The sequence below is a fragment of the Centropristis striata genome, chromosome 18, assembly GCF_030273125.1.
Source record: "Centropristis striata isolate RG_2023a ecotype Rhode Island chromosome 18, C.striata_1.0, whole genome shotgun sequence".
In the NCBI taxonomy this organism is placed as follows: Eukaryota; Metazoa; Chordata; class Actinopteri; order Perciformes; family Serranidae; genus Centropristis; species Centropristis striata.
This window is the reverse complement of record NC_081534.1, coordinates 24256611-24277201: the sequence shown is the minus strand read 5'-3', so window position 1 is coordinate 24277201 and position 20591 is coordinate 24256611. Positions and strand designations below refer to the sequence as shown.

General features: G+C 36.7%; 2 protein-coding genes across 2 annotated transcripts in view; one reads left to right on the top strand and one right to left on the bottom strand.

Moving 5' to 3' along the window:
• Window positions 1-11560, top strand: part of rgs6 (regulator of G protein signaling 6) — a 118729-nt gene extending 107169 nt beyond the window's left edge. Inside the window, exons 14-17 of the mRNA XM_059356282.1 lie at window positions 2493-2679; window positions 4580-4669; window positions 6594-6647; window positions 9834-11560. Coding sequence (XP_059212265.1) covers window positions 2493-2679; window positions 4580-4669; window positions 6594-6647; window positions 9834-9884 — 382 coding nt within the window. The 3' untranslated portion in view covers window positions 9885-11560. The remainder of the gene's footprint in view (window positions 1-2492; window positions 2680-4579; window positions 4670-6593; window positions 6648-9833) is intronic.
• Window positions 11561-16137: 4577 nt separating this feature from the next.
• Window positions 16138-20591, bottom strand: part of lama2 (laminin, alpha 2) — a 283607-nt gene continuing 279153 nt past the window's right edge. The window contains exons 73-74 of the mRNA XM_059355831.1: window positions 19740-19959; window positions 16138-19091 (exon numbers count right to left, since the gene is read on the bottom strand). Of these exons, the coding sequence (XP_059211814.1) occupies window positions 18931-19091; window positions 19740-19959 (381 nt within the window). The 3' untranslated portion in view covers window positions 16138-18930. The remainder of the gene's footprint in view (window positions 19092-19739; window positions 19960-20591) is intronic.

Genomic DNA, 20591 nt, shown 5'->3' with positions numbered 1-20591 from the left:
CGGAAAATCTGTTTACACAGAGCTGAGAGGAGAGGACAGGAAAGGTTGCAAGTAGAGGTTGTAAACAAACCATTTTTTCCAATTAAAAAAGTAGTACTTGTGGGCACTTGAAAAGTGTTTATATAAAAATTCAATTTTTTTCCAATTAAAAAATAATAATTTATCAGAGAAAATCTCTTGCGTTCTGTTCTTAAAAAATATATATAATTTATGTCATTATAATTGTGTTATTCTGCAGAAAAAAAGACATTATTGAGTCGTTCCCACTTCTAGCTGTGATCGTGCTGATTTCACAGAGCTGCAGGACTTCTATATTGCAGTGAAATACAAGTGAAAAAAGGGCAAAAAAACACACTGAAATGGGGTTCACAGGGGTAAAAATCTATCAGTGCTCCTCCTTATGAGATAAAACCCCAAAACACATGTACTGTACACACTCTCACACATTCACACACATCCAGGCCCACAGCGTCCAAACATAACAAACAGGTAGCAGAATCATGCCATAAATAAACAGTGGAGGGACCTTAGTCTCTCTAAGTGTGTTCACTAATGTGTAAAGTGTGTCGTCTTTGTAATCTAACGAGATCGTTGATTTCACAGAGTTGCTGCTTATTGATTCACAGATATTAAATTCATCCCTCACTCGGACATACAGATTCATGGACTAACATGGTGTTTTTGGCCTTTGTGCAGCAGAGCAGCAATAACGTAATAAAGAGCCAGAGAGAGATAGAGAGAGCTGTTAGGATTCATAGAGTCTAAGAGTGAATTGAGAGATAACACCGATGTTGTTGATACCTCTGAGCTGCACACACACACACACACACACACACACACACACACACACACACATACACACACACACAGGGAGAGTGAGCATATATACCCCTCTGTCTCTCTCCTCTATTCTGGACCTTTAATTGCTTTTGCTTTTATGAGTGAGTTTTGGGAAGAGCACCACTGAGGCAGAGAGTGACAGCGAGTGAGAAATATAGTAAGAGAGAGAAGCAGACCCCAGAGTGTTTCTCTCTATATTATTATATCTCTGGACCATCCACAGATCAATATCGGTATGAACTAATATTGGAGTCCTCTGGCTCTCTGCTGCCTCTGTCTTATACTGGATATTTTACTGGTCTGAAAGTCTGAAATGCCTTGAAATATTAAAAGTTGCAACTGGACCTAATTTCTCTCACAGATATACAGGTGCATCTCAGTAAATTAGAATATAATGGAAAAGTCAATTTCCATTATATTCTAATCAAATAGCCCCAACCAAGTATTGAGTGCAAATAGATGGACATACTTTTCAGAGGCCAACATTTCCATGTTAAACATACTTTTTAAAATTGGTCTTTTGTAATATTCCTTTTTTTTTTGAGACACTGATTTTTTATTAATTATTATAATTAAATGTATTATAATTAATTTGATTAATTTTTATTTTATTTTTGGTCATTAAATGTAACCCATACTCATTATAATTAGAAGGAATTGAATAAATTGACATGCAATGTTTCCTTCTGTGTGTAATGGATCTATATATTGTGTTATTTCCACTTTTAGAATTGAATTACTAACATAAATTAACTTTTCTATGATATTGTAATTTATTGAGATGCACCTGTAGTTCCAAACTAGGGTTTCCAGTTAATTTCTAGAAACTTTCCATGGGAGAAGTTAAGCTGGGGAATTTGGGAAATAATCTAAATCGGAAACTTTCCATCGGAAATATGGAAATGTATGGGAATGAATGGGAATACATGGGAATTTATGGGAGTTAGTTGGAAATTGGGGGTAATTTATACAAACGTGTCATATGCAAACATTTTGTTTTGTCATAAGTAAAAATAATAAGTTAAAAAACCTTCCAACAGATTTATTTGTAAGTAGAACTTTTGTTAAGTTATTTTATCGAACAATCAATAATTTCATTGAACCGTAGAAACATGAATGTTGAGTTAAATACTATTCATCCCCCTGACCCACCCATTCAAAACTCAAGGGAATATTCTGTTTAATCCCATAAATTCCCATTAATTCTCATGGAAAATGTCCAACTTTGAAAATTCCCGGAATTTTGCAACCCTATTTCAAACTCACTGCCTTATCTGCTTACTTTGTCTTGAAAAAAATCATAAAAAGTTCATAGGAGTTTCTGAATCTTAGAAAATGAAAACAATAAATTAAAAACAAAACAATATATCCGTATGTTTAAAAAAATGAAATTGTGAAACAATGTAAACAGATTTTTTTTAAGTACACTTTTTATTGGCATTTAATACCGGACACAATCTTAGAATAACTTTAAAAACGTTATAGGCTACAGACATAGTGAGCCTTAATGTATGTCTAAAATGCCACATTTAAAACATTCTGACAAACAGTAAATGAGCATTGAGAAGTATAAAACATGGGGAGTGATCTTCTCTATTTCGATACTCTTTAAGTCAAATAATTGTCTGAAGTGAATCTGACCTGTTCTGCAGGTTCTGGTTGGCGGTGCAGGACCTGAAGAGGATGCCCCAGCAGGAAGTGGCGCAGAGAGCGCAGGACATTTGGACGGAGTTCCTGGCGGAGGGAGCGCCCAGCTCCATCAACCTGGACTCCCACAGCTACGAACGCACGAGCCAGAACCTGAAAGACCCCGGACGCTACAGCTATGAGGACGCACAGGTGAGACATCGTGTATTTGAGTTCCGGTAGTTATTACACTCAAAAGTAGATCCTGAAATAAGCCATCAAACCAGTGAGACATTCTCATTATAAAGGCCTCAACGGTCATATCAATAATATTAAAGTATTCCTCATTTTGCTCTAAATCCCACAGGATCCAGCTTTAATATTCACAGTTTTAATGAAACACTTCACAGTAAAATTGAGGAAAAAGTGACTGAAATTCCTTTCAGACCTCATTAACATGCTCACCCACACACAGAAGTAACACTGTCTACAGCTGACATTTATAAATTAATTCTCCAACACCAACTCAAGTTTGAAAAGTACATTTTTTTTAAAAGATTGACAAAAACACACTGTTTATCATAGATATGTATTTAAACTGTACAAGCATTATCAGCAGAATTTGAACTTTTTGGGTTTTGTCAAAACCACTTTATTCTACATGTCTCATTTAAAACGTCAACAAAAATAAACCATTTGGAATAATTCGATTCTGATAAAAACATTAAATTCTGCTCCTCTTCAACACTGTGAAGCCATGATTGATTCTGCTGAGACAAATGGTTACATGACAAATATTCACTGAAAATCTGACAGAACTGCAGGCTGTTTACACAGACCAGAGAGGAGAGGACAGGAGAGGTTGCAAGTAGAGGGTGTTAAATGCAAATAGTTCAATATTTATGCATGTGGAGATCCTATTTCTTTTCCCAATATTCAAGACACTTGTGGGCTCTTATACTTATATAAGTATTGTATATATAAATTCCATTTTATTTCAAATTTTCTAAGAATAATTTATCAGAGAAATACAACTTGCGTTTTTTCTTTCTTTTTTAAAAATTATTTATGTAATTTTAACTGTGTTATTCTGCACAACAGACATTTGAGTTGTTTCCAATTCTAGCTATGATCGTGCTGATTCCATAGAGCTGCAGGACTTATATATTGATATATTGCAGTGAAAAACAAGGCCACAGTGACTAAATATAAAAAGGGCAAAAAACACCCTAAAACAGCGTGTGGGGGTTCAGGCTGTCCACACATAGCAGAGAGGAGAGGACAGGAGAGGTTGTAAGTCGAGGTTGTAAAAATGTAAATTGTTCAATATGTATAAAACTTTAAGAGCCACACAAGGCCACAGAAAGTAAAATGTAAATAGAGGGAAAAAACACTCTTGGGGTTCAGACAGAACAAATAGAGAGTGAGGAAATGTAGAATTTTATTTTGTTGAATATCGTAGATAAGAAAATGTTAATTTTCATACAGTGGTATACTGTAAAACTGCTGCAACATTATTGAGTTAGACCCAAATTTGTGGAGCTTTACCTATTTAAAAAAAACTCTCTCACTGCAGAAAACTGACTCTATGTGCCATTCAGAAAAGGAATATCCTCTTAAATTATATCTGTTGAGGTGATCAGTGTCAGTGCTGCCTCTTCAGAAACTCTATCCCTCTCTGTTGTCTTCCCCATTTGTCTTTCTTACACGCTTCACCAATATCAGCTAATGGGTTTATATTGTGGAGTGATTTCTAGAGAATACGCCTCGCTGGGAGACAGATAAGGTTGGTGGAGAGAGTGTTGGTGGGGGGATGGGGGGTGTCTGTCAAATGTAGTCTCCTGTTACAGACTTAAAAGGGAAGAGTTAAAAAGAAGAGGAAAGATTTCTCCTGTCAGTTAATTGGCAATGTGCTTCGACCATCTTTCTCCCTCAGTGACTGTCTCGTTTAGTTTACTCTGACTGAGTTTGCAATTTTTGTACATCATTAGCACAAAGACATTTATATACAGAGTCTGGCAAACAGACCCACAGGTCTCCTCACTCTCTCTCTCTCTCTCTCTCTTTCTCTCTCTCTTTCTTTCTCTTGCTGCGTCTCTTTCTCTCCGTTCAGGACCACATCTACAAGCTGATGAAAAGTGACAGCTACACACGCTTCCTGCGCTCCAACGTCTACCAGGACCTGCTGATGGCGAGGAAGAAAGTAAGTGTGTGTCTGTGTTTGTCGTCATTTTACAGGTCAGTTTCTGTCGGCTTGTCTTATGAATGCACCAGTGGTGGAAGAAGTATTTCAATCAATCAAATCAAATCAAATCAGAATTACTTTATTTATCCCTGAGGGGAAATTCTAGTCTGGTAACTCTTGAAGAATGAGACAGTCTGATGGCTGAAGGAGCGAAGGATCTTTTGTATCTCTCCGTCCTGCAACAGAGAGAGAGGAGCCATCCACTGTTGTTTTTTTGGTCCATAAAGGTTTTGTGTAGCGGATGATCTGGGTATTTCAGGATGGCCTTGAACATCTTGACAGGTCATCTCTCCACCACCTCCTCCAGTGTGTCCAACCAGGCTCCAACCACAGAACCACCACAGACTGATAAAACATCTGCAGCATCTTACTACAGATGTCCAGAGATCTGAGCTTCCTTAAGAAAAAGAAACGCTCTGCCCCTTTTTATAGAGAGCGTCAGTGTTTAGGGACCAGTCCAACTTATTATCCAGGTATACACCTAGATACTTATAACTTGGCACCACCTCCATGTCCACCCCATAGGTATTCACTGGCTGAAGGGGGGCTTGAACCTGCAGAAATCTATGATAATTTCCTTAGTCTTCGATGTGTTCAGTAGGAGATAGTTCTTGTGACTCCAGTCACTGAAGGCTTTTATCAGATCCCTATATTCAGATTCCTATTTAGATCATTAACTGAAGTAAAAGTACTAAAACCACATTATAAAGTAATACGTAAAATCGTCATGCATTCAAGAAGTTTTCTTGAGTGAAAGTATGTAATTATCAAAAGGAGAAGTACTCATTGTGCAGTAAATGATCCCTGTCGATGCTTTATTATTATATATTGATGGGGGGTTTTTTGGGAATAATATTACTCCTGCATTTATGTGTATGTTAAATTTTACTGCTGTAGAGTTTAGGGTTAATGTTTTTTGGTTTAAAATACTTTTTAAACAACTTTTCATGGCATTATTTCTTTTTATGACAACTATACTATAATTTGCTTTATGACTATTTTATGACATTCTAAACAATGACATCTTTCTGACAATTTTTATGATGTTGTACTATATTATGACTTTTTTATGGCATATTTTAGTTTTTGTGGTGTTTTTATGGTCATACTATCCTAACACATTTTTTAAAGCAATCGAAACTATGATTTTTTTATGGCATACTATAAAATTAATCTTTTGTGATATTTTTGGCATAATATACTAAGACTTTTTAAAAATATATTTTAGCCATATTACACTAATAATACACTATTTTTAATGCCATATTATATTATTAATTGTTTTTAAATGTTTTGTGGCATATAATATATCTTAAAAATATTCTTTATGCCAAAAAACTATGAATCTTTTAAAAATATATTATGGCATATCATATGACTTTTAAAAATATTTTTATGACATCTTTATTGCATACTAGAGTATGACATTTTTAGTTATCTTTTTATGGCGTATGACCTTTTTAATAATATTTTTTATTATTTATCATTTTATCCATCTTTATTATTGTATACTAAACTTTTTTATGGCATAATGTACTATGACATTTTATGAAAATGTTTTATACCATACTATTAGATTTTAATTACATTTTTATGACAATAGTATAGTATATTATATACAGTATACCATATCATGAAATTTTTTCATCCTCTGAATTTCTTTCATCCTCCTACACTTTTTAATGTATCTAACCTGCATGTTAAGATCGTATCTTGCATTATTCAATTCCAGAGTGGAAACTTACAAATGCAATGTGCACGTTTCTGTGAACTGACCCTTTAATGTGAACAGATTTGTTGAAGTGTGTGATATGCATGCAGATATATTCACTTTGAACTCTGAAATGTTGAAACCTCTTTCTACTTCTTCTTGACTCTGCAGCCTGAAACAGAGCAGGGGCGACGCACCTCCCTGGAGAAGTTCACTCGCAGTGTGGTGAGTGTCTCCCCGCCGGGAACCATTAAAGTACAAAGACTTTGTTACACACCGTGGCTGTATCATATCCCAGCAGAAACAGAGAGAGATGACAGGTTTTTGGGTGCAAAATGGGAGCAACTGAGGAGAATTCGTTATCACAACTACTGTATGATAAATTATTAGACTGACTCTTTATCAGTGTATTAGTCATGAAGTGTTTATCCGGCTTTCTTTATCTCACTGTTATAATTACGAGATAAATTTGTACTTGCAAAAGTTTTATAATGTAACTATTGCTTGTGCTTGGTAAGCAAACATGTTCTCCGATACTCTGACTTTTACTATAATTGCTGCTGCACTTTGGCTTCTTCCCTGAGGGGACATGTTCTTTTTCTTAGTATTGGTTGTGAGTCGTTCTTCATTGCACCAATTAATTTGCCCAGCTTAATAGCCACGAACAAGGAAATGCTCGCAGGAATATTGAAAAGCAGATGCAGGATAATTCTGTTAGTGTTTTGATATCCCGCCGGACCGCATTTTTTTTCCTGGAGGGCGTAGTAGAGTATACTAAAGATAATGATATCATATGAAACTAGAAGATCTAAGGAAGGAGCCCAAGCATGCTAGGATACCATGTCGGGAAGTTGTTGAAAAAACGATGCAAAGTTAGGCTATTTTGGCGATTTTCAAAGCGGTCATGTGACCTCTGATGTCTTGTTAATAGTCTCTGTGTTCCCACAAGTCTCCTCTTTACATACATACTACTTTATGCTGATAACATGCAGTTTAAGGCAAAAACCCACATAGTTTTTCCTCATGTAGCACTAATTTGCCATTTCTGCCTACTGTATATGAATATTTGTGCACACTGAGGTCCTTAAACAGGCTTTGAATGACATAAACTGGGTTTCAGTGCTGGGCTGAGACTCTTGTGGATTAAATGTTTTCTTCATGTGGGATGATGTTAGTCATCAGTAGTAGCCAGTTCATTGCAGTGAGGGCATTTCTTGGGTCTCGACCTCAGTGTATAAAACGAGCTGCTGTGGACTCGAGGATAATCACAACCTCATGAAACTTTACAACCACAAACTAGAAACCTAGAGCACTCAGAATATTGGTATATTGACAATAAGGGGGTTTCTCAGCAGTTTGTAGAAAAGAAGTGCTTGTCCAATCGCTGAAAAAACAGAAATCTCCAAATGGACCAAAGTTTTTTAACTCAAATCTCAGCTACTATGTTGTTCCAAAGGTCTTGGCATATTGATGTTATATATCTGGAGGTTATTTCTGACAATTTTTATCCATTCTCGATATGAATAAAATTGCATTATTGAGCACCAAATGTGTGTAGCAAATGGTATCAACCCAAATATTGCTGCAACAACTTATGGGACACAGTTGAACATGGACTGGACTTTAGAAAACATTCCCACAACTTCTATGTGGCATATATTGTTGACCTGCTATCTCCCCCTAAACATCCACTGCCCACACCCACCAAAAAGGTCTTTGAATAATAAGAGGTTAAAAGTATAAAAAGAGGGTTTAGGATGTTAAATTCAAGATAAATAATATTGATTTCACACCTGAGCTGTTTTGTCCGTTTTGTCGGATTGTCTGTTTGTGTTCCGCTAAAAACGGGTGTCTCAGTTTGCTTCAAAGTGCACCAGAGTTCTGTTCTCTGCAGGTGAGAACACAGTCTGAATCAAAGAAAAAAAAAGAAAATCAAAATTCAGATCATTCTTAGTTCATTTTGGGCAGAAATGTGAGAATCAACACCAGGCATGGTAGTAGCAGTCTTGAAAAATGTCTCGTGTTCTGAGGTCCTTATCCAAATATGGTCAGATGATCACATGACTCAGATTTTTGTGGCTACACACAAAAACAACAAAGTCTTCAAATGATTTAGCGACAGAACGGTGACTAATGGATTTAATCCCACAGCAGATTAATGCCACATAAAAGTTATTTCCCATATATATTCTGTCCAATAGATGAAGGACAGCGGCAACAGCTTGACATTTGTTCACAATGTTTGGTCTGCTTGATATAGCAGTGTGAAAGCAAACTAAACCAAATGAATAACGCAACAATAGCAGTTTTTCCATCAACAAATTTCTCTGTGTATTTTGAAGATTTGCTTGAGAAAAGCTTGATGGAAACACCTTAATTCTATGAAACTTTGGAAAATGCGTACAAAAGTTTTTACGCTTGCTTGATGTAGTTTTTGTCTTCTTTTTTAAAAAATAGTTCATGTGCAAAAGAGAAAGGAAAACTATTTTTCTGAATAGGTTCTGACGTAGCGAACATTTAACTCTCATGACTGATCAGCTGTTTCCACTCAGATATGAAAGAACAATTATAAGTTGCCCAATTGAATCCAATTCCTGATTACTTCTCTCCATTTTCTCTCATGGGGCCAAAGCTGTCTGATTAGCAACCTCTTTTTTGTTTTTGTTTTCTCTCTTGCTCAATCTCTTCTTCTTCTATTGTTCACTGACAGATTAGCCTACAGCAACACATCACACTGCCATCTACTGACCAAATTACATTTACGCAGCTTTGTTTATTTGCTATAATCCAGTTGATGGAAATGTCCCTAATTTGCATTTTATTTAATGTGACATTTAAAATTTTTTCTTCAGAATTCAATTAGACTTTAATGGAAACACAGCTAATGTTACAGCTTTACCACTGAATCACACTAGGCTTTATATGTGAAAGCAACCTAAGAGGATTCAGACATCTGTACATAGATGTATGTCTGTGTGTGTGCGGAGTTTATTTTGCTGTGTGTTGTTTGTTTGGCTTCATGAAGCCGTGGCAGGTATTATATCTTTCAAACCAACACATGAAGCATTCAGTGTACACAGACCTGCAACCACAACAAAGCAAACAATGCATCTCTCCATAGAAGTATGAAGGATTATAATCAATAAGAAATGTTCATCTTAATGGACTTCATATATCTAGCTTTTAGTCCACAATGGCATGTCTTTTTCATATGGCTGCTTTCTTTATTCACTTATTCACACTCACCATTTGTGCTTACAAACCATCCATCACTTCTTTGAGCAACTTTTCTTTCACTTTTCCCCCCACACTGCTCTCTCTCTCTCTACGTCCTCAGGGAGAACTTTCACCTCGATGACATTTTGATGTCTGTCACACTCACCCCCCCTTAATCTCTCTTCTTCCCACCAGGGCAAGTCACTGACGGGCAAACGACTGACGGGCCTCATGCAGTCGTCCTGACAAGGCCTGGATGAAGAGTAGGAGGAACCATACCCAGAGGAGCTGCTTCTCCCCGGGCAGCAGGTGGAAAAAGACCCTGGGATGTTTGGGTGTGGCTGTGGGAGGCGGGTGAGGGCCCAAAACAAAGCCTGGACTGCCGGACTGGACCGCCACCACGTTTGAAAACTCACCTCAGATCAGTTCGAGAGGATTGACAGCATGCAATAAGTCACCGGACCTGACACCAGGACAGTGCTGTCACAGTGTAGAGGACAAACAATGCTTCTCTTCTTCAGAGGTTTCTACTGAAAAAGCCCGCACCACCACCACCAGGCTTTGTCGCTTCTCTCTTGTTGTTTTTCTCTACTATCTACACTCATGTTAACATGGTAGCTGAAGAGGCTATCGCTTTACTTTCAGTGGTATAAACATGGAATGCTTGAATGCAAATGAGACTTAGATTATTGCTGTAGCTAGCTGTTTTATCTCACGTCATTCACTGGGATGATATAAGGGAAAGAGGGGGTGAACGTCTGCTCACACTGATGATGGTCTGACTTTCCTGCTTTAACGGTGGATCGAGTGGAGTAGTGCACCAACTTTTTAGTAAATGAGCTTTTTGATCAATCTGCTGAGGTGGGATGATACAAGATTAACACCCTCTGTGTGTCCAGTAGTGGTTTAGCTTGTTATTAAAATGTATATGTTTACATTTCATTCAAACTAATGCCTGATTTTATGCTCATTACAGACTGATTAAAGATAGAAACTTGTATAAACACCATGGCCTGCTCTGGGACAGTAGGTCGTTCCTGGAAAGCAGATAAACAGGAATATATTGTTTTATTTTATTTTTTTGGCAGTTATAGCTGCTTTTAAATGTGTCACAGTACTGGCAAAAAGATAAAAATATTAAATTTCATGGATTATCACTGCCACTGTCTGTCTTAAAGTCTTGTAACAACCGCTCTGAACAGACCGAGTTGTAATCTTGCTGTCATGAAAAGGTAAGCACAGGTTGATCATTTTACAAAAAAACAAAACAAGTATAGGACTTTAAATAAAGAGAGCTGATATAATGTTAGGCTTTATTCTATCTTCTGAACATTCCACTTCAGGCGGCCACAACGAGGTTTTAGTGGGCTGACCTCTTACCATTCTTCACCTTATGTAAAGAGGACCATGATAATAAAAGAGGAATGCACAAACAAAGAGAGGGATTTGTCCTGTTATTCCATGTGTGTCCATTTAATTCCTTCTGGTGCTGCAAAGAAATCCTCCTGTGCATCCCATGCAAAAGGGAAATGTCCTTTTTCCAGGTAAACCCTGAGGTAATGGAGCCAAACAGCAGCAACTATGTATGCAGTTCCCTCAAACTGGTTCATCTTTGCTTTTTATAGTACTATAGCGCCCTCTAGTGCATCTGGAATGTCAGTACGGGGAAATCTCTGCAGTAATCCTGAAGTTAAATTTCACCCTTTTCATAGATTTTAAGACCTCATGCCCACTTTAAGTTTCAAACAGCGACACACTTAACTTACATTTACTATACATTGATTTTAAGATACCACAACTTCCTAGTTTGTGATGACTCAGATCACTGTATGCATGAAATTCAGATAAAGGGATAGGAACAAAACACAGGAGAATAAATTGAGTGACAAACACAATTCAAGGTTTTAAAAAAAGAGTAGAAATAGAATTTTGGTCACTTTATATATAAATTCTTTGTATGTTGTCTGTACCTTATGTCATGGCACAATAAAAGGAATTTAAGGAATGTATAACCAATATTGGAACAGTTATTTAAAGTATGAAACTTTGGTTAGCTCTAGATGGCTGTGACTTAATTGAAGGACATTCATAAGAATATTTCAACTGATTTATTGAAATAGTGCACATAGGAAACGTGAAGAAAATGAGGAGTCTTTGGTAATTAGTTCCTGCTTTGATGTTGGATTATAAGGACATGATAATGCCAGGAGTTGTAATAGTTGTAATAACAGGAATATTCACTGGAAGGCATGTAGATGATGGTGAAGAGGTAAGGAGGAAATGGCTGAGGGTCAGGATGGATGAGAAGTGGTTTCAGAAAAAACTTTTAAAATGCACCAAATTATTGAAATTGCCCTATTATAGCAAGTTGATAAATGGTATTGTATGGAATTTGCAAAAATGAAATGAAAAAAATGTCCAAAAATTTAAATATATATTTTTGTCAAAAATGGTCAAACTTTAAAATGCCTAAAAATGCTAGAAATGGCGCAATTATACTATGCGTGTAGTTGTCCAAAAGTAGCTAAAAAAACCCATCATAATACCTAAAAAAAAATCATTTTAATGTCGATTTTGTCACATTTTTAAATGCCTAAAAGTGCTTAAAATGGGTCAAATATAGTCTGATGATACATATTAGAGCATAATATGGCCAGAAATTACAGAAAAACACCATATTATGGGATTTCCAAAAATGACCCCCTCAAAAATATTTATACTATAGCATGTCGATTTTGGTCAAAAATTGCCAAATTTTAAAATGCCTAAAAACGCTTCAAATGGGTCAATTTCAGTCTGTATATATATATATATATATATATATGCCTTAAAATGCTAAGACTGACTTTACTATAGTCTGTTGATACATATAAGAGCATAATATGGCAAGATATTACAGGAAAAACACCATATTTTTAAAGTCCAAAAATGACCCCCTGAAAAAAAGTCATGCTACATACAGCATGTCGATTTTTTTGTCAAAAACTGTCAAATTCTATATTGCCTAAAAATGCTTCACATGGGTCAATTGTAGTCTGTTTATACATATTAGAGCAATGTTTGTCCAAAAATAGTGGGAAAAAAAAACATATTATGGGATGTCAAAAAATGACCCCCTGAAAAAAAAGTCATACTACAGCATGTTGATTTTTGTCAAAAATGGACCCCAAGTGAGCTCCTGGGAGTGTTGATGTAATTTCAATCAGGAAAGACTTCATCAAAAGAGATGGTTAAAGGATTAATAAAATAGGTTTATTGACATAGTTCACATAGGAAAGTGTAGGAAAATACAGCCTTTGGCGTTTGTATCCCATTGTTGATGCTGAACAAGAATATCACCCCAATGGAGTCTAGATGCTGGAGATCAGAAGGAATGGCTGAAGATCATGATGGATGAGATGTGAAGCAGAACTTGTGATGAGCTTACTAGAAGGCCAACTGGTAAGACAGATTGTGGGTCCCAAAAACCATGCAGTGTGGTATTAGTACTTTTACTGAAGTAAAGGATCTGCATACTTCTTCTACCAATGTCCTTTTTACTAAATAAATCTTTACTTTTTTTAAAACTTTTTTTTTTCCTTTTTTTTTAAACTTTTTTTTTTTTTTACTTTTTTAAAAACTTTTTTAAAAACTTGGCGTACTGCGCATGCGCGGCCCCGCGGCGTACTGCGCATGCGCGGCCCCGCGGCGTACTGCGCATGCGCGGCCCCGCGGCGTACTGCGCATGCGCGGCCCCGCGGCGTACTGCGCATGCGCGGCACTACAGTGTACTGCGCATGCGCGGCCCCACTGTGCTTCTGCGCATGCGCGGCTTTTTGCGCATGCGCATTGCGAGCATGGGTCCGCGCATGCGCAGAAGCTCAGAAGGCAGCGCATGCGCAGTACGCCGTGGCGCCGCGCATGCGCATTGCGCAGAAGGTAAAAATAAATTTGAAAAAATAAAATAAAATAAAATAAATAATAATAATAAAATAAAATAAAAAAGTAGAGAAGTAAAAGGACAGTGGTGGAAGACGTATTCAGATCCTTTACTTTAGTAAAAAGTACTAATACCACACTGTGTAATGACTCCACTCTGTTCATTTAAACTACCTAATAAACTTTTAAGTGGTTTAATTTATAAAAATGGGTAATAATTTTAAATGTATCATGTTTTTCATTTTAAATCTTGACCTGAAAAGTAACTAAAGCTGTCAACTAAATGTAGAGGAGTAAAAAGTACAATATATGCCTCAAAATGTAGTGGAGTAGAACAGTGATTCCCAACCGCTGTTCCGCTGCACACAAGTGTGCTGTATCCAACTTCACCTGGTTGGTACTCTAAGTGAGCAGCGTGAAGTGAGAGGCAGAACAAATAAATGCTCTTCCAACAGAGAGCAGTGTATCAGCGAATCTCGCGAATTCAAGCGTAATCAAATGATACAACCGGAAGAGAATCAACATCTCCTCATTAATGACTGGAGACAAATCCAGCGACTCCGTCTTAACGAGCGCTAACGAGGTCGGCCGGCTTGACCCGTTAGCGGCAGTTAGCTACAGTTAGCTCTGTAGCAGTACAGTGTGTATGTGCTGCTGCTGCAGGAGGTGTTCACTTAGCGATCTCTGTTAGTTTACAACAAGCACCGGAGGGAGCGGTGTCAGTGGGGTGAAAAGACGAGTGAAAACCTCTAACCTGTTGACTTCAGGTCTGTCCCCGCCCATCATGACGTCTTCAAGTTGTAAAATACGATCGACCGTTAACCTGAGGTACTTTATTTTGAAAATATACCGGATGTTTTATTTTGTGTCTGTGCACGACTTCCTGCCCCGAACGATCTGCTCGTTGCTAAATTGATGCGCCGTGCTCCGTCGTCCGACAAAAATAGAAGCTCTGCGCAAGTGTTGCGAGAGCTGACGATGGCCGTGCGACGTCGGACCTGGAGCCGGTGGAATCTCACACATTGATTATAATGAGTAATAATTATTATACAGTCTATGTAATGAGCGCGTAACGGCTCCACCGACGGATCTGCAGCCGTTACGCATTCAGTGGAATTTCAGTCTGCAAATGAATCGTGCATGTGCAAAGTCGCCACTGGCTGTTTTGGGTCACTTTTGCCAGTTCCTAGGCCAGATAAAGGAGGAGGGTTGGAATTGTGACAGATGACAAATGTAGTTCTAAACATATTTAGGGTGTTTTTTACTGTCTTTTTGACATCTTTGTTTGGTGGTGTGCCGTGTGATTTTTCTAATGTAAAATATGTGCCGTGGCACAAAAGAGGTTGGGAAACACTGATCTAGATAGAAAAAGTGAGATAAACTTATATTAAGACTAAAATATAACATGTCTTTATAATATTAAGTCTAAAATACACAAATCTTTGAATAGAGTTGTTAAACACTTTTAAATATGCTTATAACAAAATCAATTTGTAAATGTTTATTCACTGAAAACAAAATATAAAAGCTTAAGGAAGACAACAACATTGTAGTTACTGAACTCTGTTTCTGCATCACTATTAGAGCCTTTTACAGCAATGCAGTAACTACGTTTTTGGGGCAAAAGGTCAAATAAATCGTCATGAATTTTGAGCATAAGATTTACATCATCAATACTTGTAAAAATAATTGTCATATCACTTACCTACCTATAACCCATTTGGCTGGCCAGTTAAAAGTTCAGTTTAAAAAAACTTTAAAGCAGTTTTTCTCAAATTCACCTTTTGCATAGTTACTGCAGTTTTTTTTTTTTTTTTAAAAGGGTATTTTGTCCAAAAATGCAATGAAATGCCAGAGAAGAGCACACTGAGCATGGTAATCATATAATATGTCCAAAAAACTTCACAGTACAGTATTCCATGTTGAATGAAGCTTAAATATACGTAAATTATCAAATTAACTTCAGTAACAATCAGTGACTGGACATTATAGAATCAAAATGAGAGTTTAGCAGCAGTGGACAGTCGTAGCCAATCACACACACCTTACTCCTTTTTCACAGTGTCACTTGGATACAGTTTTCTGTCAAAGAAGCTGTGAAGTGCAGTAGCACCACCTGGTGGAGTTTCAGTGATAAATAATAATTAAAAAAAATGTTCTGCATCTCTGTTCTTCATTTTACCAGTATTCAGTCTCAATATTCAATATCTATCAAGTCAAAACATCCTGCAGTCATATCAAGGAACAGTTCCACACAGGGTCCTGCTGGTTCAGACGAATGCATGCCAACATAATGAATGAAAACATGTTTTATGTACAGTAATAACTGTATTTATATATCATATGTAGACAAGCTGAGAAAGCCAGTTGAAAGTACAATCATAGGATCTTTCACAGTGTGCCATTTATGTTTCTAGACCATTTTTAAAATGTGAATTTTCTTCCCACAATGAAAACTATTACTATTTTTAATTTACATGCAAATAGACTGTTTTATTATTTATATATTTTTTTCTGCTGTTTTTGTGTGTATAAATGGTAAAAAAAAAATATTAAAATAAAAATGGTACATTTCCACAGACACCTGTGTCTTTTGTTTGTATTGTGGGTTCCTGGCAGCTTTATACTTTGTTAATTAAAAATAAAATGCAAAATCGGACTGATAGCCAACTTTGTGTGGAGAAAAATGAGCCATGCATGTGATGTAAGGACAGACTGAAAGATGCTAAACAGAGACAGAAATGAATGCATAGGAAGTTGACAAATTTGAACCAAAATCTCCTGACTTCAGAGGTTAAAAGAAGGACAGGACAATCTTTATGATGCTATCAAGAATATATTTCAGAAACACCATGCAGAACATACACCGCTGTAAGCGTCCTACGGAAACCTTGAACCTTCAGTTTGGCATCGCAACAATACTGAAAAATAACACAAGCTCCAGCTTGTGTGACAGTTTCCTGTTACATCAAATCAATTGATTGTGTGGAATGTTGAAGGATTATTGTACCCAGAAAAATTGAAAAAATTTCTCTTGTCATCTACTTGCCATCATTAAAGTTAGCATGTCCATATAGCAATACAGTTATTAACTCGCAGCTATTGTAATCTGCAATTTAACCACTTGTATTTATGCCATTGGGTTAATCAAGCAGGCCCACTTGTTTTTTTGTGTCATTTTTAGATCAGGATCTGTCCACGTCTGTTCCTGCACAGAGGGCTGAGAAGAACTGCATCTAAGAGGGTTATAACATGTTAATTTCTTGCTAAACAAAGTGGAGAATATAATTCTGAGGGAACAAGGTTTAGGAAGGACAAATGTAGAAAACTCACACAAAGATATACATGATTTTTTTTTCATTATTTTCCAAGGGAGTTTGTGTAACAAGGGTAAATTAATATAACTTCCCTGGAAAACATCGCTGATTTAACATTCACATCATCACACATATCATAAAAATATAATTAGCTTTAATACTATGAGCACCTGCAACCGCAGCACAGGTTTTTAATACTACTTAGTGAAGAAACTCATTTTAAAACACTCTGAGACCTTAATTTGTAGCCATGATGGATTTATTGACCAGATCCTTACACTGTACATAAAGTCAGGGTCTCATACTGAAAATATGAGGGCGTAAGAACGTTTTTAAGAAGAAAAACATTTTCTTGACTTCACATATTGTTTGCATCAGACACAGATGCTGCCATGGCTTCTTCTCTTAATATTGACCACAGGTAGGTAAGTCGGTATATGCTGAATTTCTAGTACGTGACTAGACAGAATCTGATTGTTGTTGTATAGACGTTTTGTTTCAGAGGGACCTTCAACACTGTTGAATGAATCAGATTGGCTGTTCATCAAGTACAGCGGCATTAAGTTAAAGTAATAATCTTAATTTAAATACGGTAAGACTATGAACCCCTGATGAAGCATTAACTGGAAAAAACACAATGCACACAGGTGCACAGGTAGGCGCTTCATGTTACTGTTTGGATAGGTGCTGCCAAAGAGAATAAAAGATTATAACTTTGACAAACTATTGGCTGTGTGTCATCTTCAAGCCAGACTCAGTCAGTGGTGGAAGAAGTATTCAGATCCCTAACTTAAGTAAAAGTCCTGATGCCACAATGTCAAATTACTCCACTACAAGTAAAAGAACAAATGTATCAGCATCAAAATGTACTTCAAGTATCAAAAGTAAAAGTACTTGTTATGCAGAATGGACCCACTCTAATTATTATATACAGTGCTTAACAAATTTATTAGACCATCTGTCATAAAAACAAATATTTTAGAATTTTTTCAAAAGCTTTAAGCTAATGTTAAAATGTAATTGATATTTATTTGGCAAATAACAAACTGAATTCACCTTTTTATAGCCAGATTTGAGCCGACTCACTGGGCTGAGAAGTCAGAAATTAGTCAAGCAGAACATTCAACCATTAAAACAAAATTTTCTGTTCAGGAATGCAAGTAAATAACTATAATTTGACATCTTAATCAAGAAATACTAATGTGTTTTACTATTTTTCTTTTTACAGTTTTTTTATAAAACAGTAAATTTGAAAATAATGGATAACAATAATAATTATATTTTAGCATAAAAAATATAATTTCCGTAAAAGAGCTTCTACATAATGGTGTATTAACCATTACAGAAACATAAAAATATTTTGGTAATTACTAATGCTGTTAATTTAGGACAGCTGTGGCAAAAACCGGTGCTCTAATGAATTTGTTAAACACTGTAGATACGAAATATATCATTAGATTGTTTGTATTGATGCATTTTGTAAGCAGCGTTTTACTTTTTATAAAAGGTAGAGCTCATTTTAACGACTTCATACACTGTAATGAGGTTTAAAATCTTGACCTGAAAAGTAACTAAAGCTGGCAGCTAAATGTAGTGGACAGAAAATATGATAAATGGAAATACTCAAGGTAAGTACAGTACTTGAGTAAATGTACTTAGTACCTTAAAAACCAACACACAGTCACATCACAGAAATATAACAATTATCATAAAAGTGCTGGAACAGCAGTGAAACTACTGTGAAGCACATAACTAGGACAAAGTTTTCATTTTGACCTTAAACTTAATTATTATAATCCCCTTTTTGTTGTTACGTATATTTCATATTCTGATGAGTGATTGGGTCTGGTTTGGAGATTTCCCCCACCCACAGGAGGGATTATTGACCATTTCTTCAAGGACACACATCTGAGTTAACTTCTGTACCTGATGAAGAGCCAGTCTGACCTCAAATCAAGTCCTTGATTTAGTATATTATCTATTTTTGGACATGAAACATGATTGAGTCCAGTGTGGGTCAGAGGAGTGCTGTATTAGTGGAGGCTCTCTGGGACTGGTTAGGCAGCTACAGCAGGGCAGGAGAGAGGCTGGACCCCTTTAATCTCCAGCGCCTTGTTAAACTGCACATCCAGGGTCTTAGACGCTTTAGTGATCTTCAGGTTCCTCATGCAACCGCCGAAGGAAGTGGTGGTGGAGAGCGCCGCCTGCCGAACGCCAGCTGAAAGAAACAAACTTAAATGAGAACAGCTGCACAGTAATGTTTCTGTTTGATTTGTGTGTTAGAAGCAAGGTTATTATAGTTAACGAAAACTAACGAAATAACGAAAACTAGAATTGAAAAAACATTTTCATTAACTGAAAAAAAAAAAAAAAACTAGAGTTTTTAAAAAAACGATAGCTAACTGAAACTGTATTGTGTGGTTACAAAACTAACTAAAACTAACTAAAATTATAGTGAAAATGTCCTTCGTTTTCGTCTTTGTCAATTTTTTTTCATACGTAAACCTTTTTGGTTGATATGAAATCTATTTGTCTATATTATCATCTATTTGGTTTTATGACTTGATAAACTTATTGGGGCTGAGATGGATCAGACAAAGGAAATAAAGGCAACATTTATTGTGACTTTTTTAAAATCTCGCACACAACAAATACCCCATTACAAAAAAACTAAAACTAACACTAAAACAAATAAAAACTAAACTAAAACTAAGCATTTTCCAAAAAATAAAAACTAATTTAAACTAGCAAACTCACTCTAAAAACGAATTAAAACTAACTGAATTTGAAAACAAAAAATTAAAACTAAAACTAATGAAAAATCCCAAACTATTATACTATAACCTTGGTTAGAAGCCAGTCATACCTGGATATCCTCCGACGTAGATGGGGTCGTTGGTGTCACAGGTGTTGGAGCGTGCGTTGGGACTCTCTGCTTGGCTCTGCTTCTCGTCCACCACCAGCTCCGCCCTGTGGCGAAGCTTCCTGGCAGTGACGGAGTGCCACTGGCCGTCGCAGAAGCCCTCCCCCTCGGGCACGTGCTCCGCTGTGAACCGTCCGGCTCCGTTGTCAACGTGGAAGAACAGCTAAGGCAAGGGAGGAAAAGAAAATGTTTGTTTTTATTTTTTATTATCCATATGCATCCACGTTCATCTATTGTACCTTGACACTGTGTATATTAAATATTTTAGGAAGCAAACTTACAACCAGAATACCCAGAGAGTAGGGGCACTGTTATAATGACAGAATGCAATGATTTGTAACCTACATTCAATTGAAGGCAGTACAAAGAAAAGATATCTTCAGGGTTCGTACACTTTTTCAGTGGTCAAATTCAAGCACTTTTCAAGGACTTTGAAAGTCCATTTTCAAGCTTTTCCAGTACCTTTCAACGGTTGTAAATGGCATGTTTTAGATGAGTACTTCCATACTAAAAGGGGTAATTTCACTTAACCATACCACTAGCAACTAAAAGTAGTTTGCTAATCTCATAAAACATACTGGTATGGGAATCTAGGGGCTAGGAGCAAAAGTAAGCTCACAAAAATCATCAAGCGGCAGCTGGTGGAACTAAACACGACCCAAACTAGGAGGAAAGCCCCACAAACAGGCTACTTCAGGAGCCCTCACATCCACTAGAATTAGAAAAACTCCCTTCAGTAAGAAGATACAGGGTAGAGCAACAAGAAACATCTCAGGAACAAGAAGACGCAGGCGA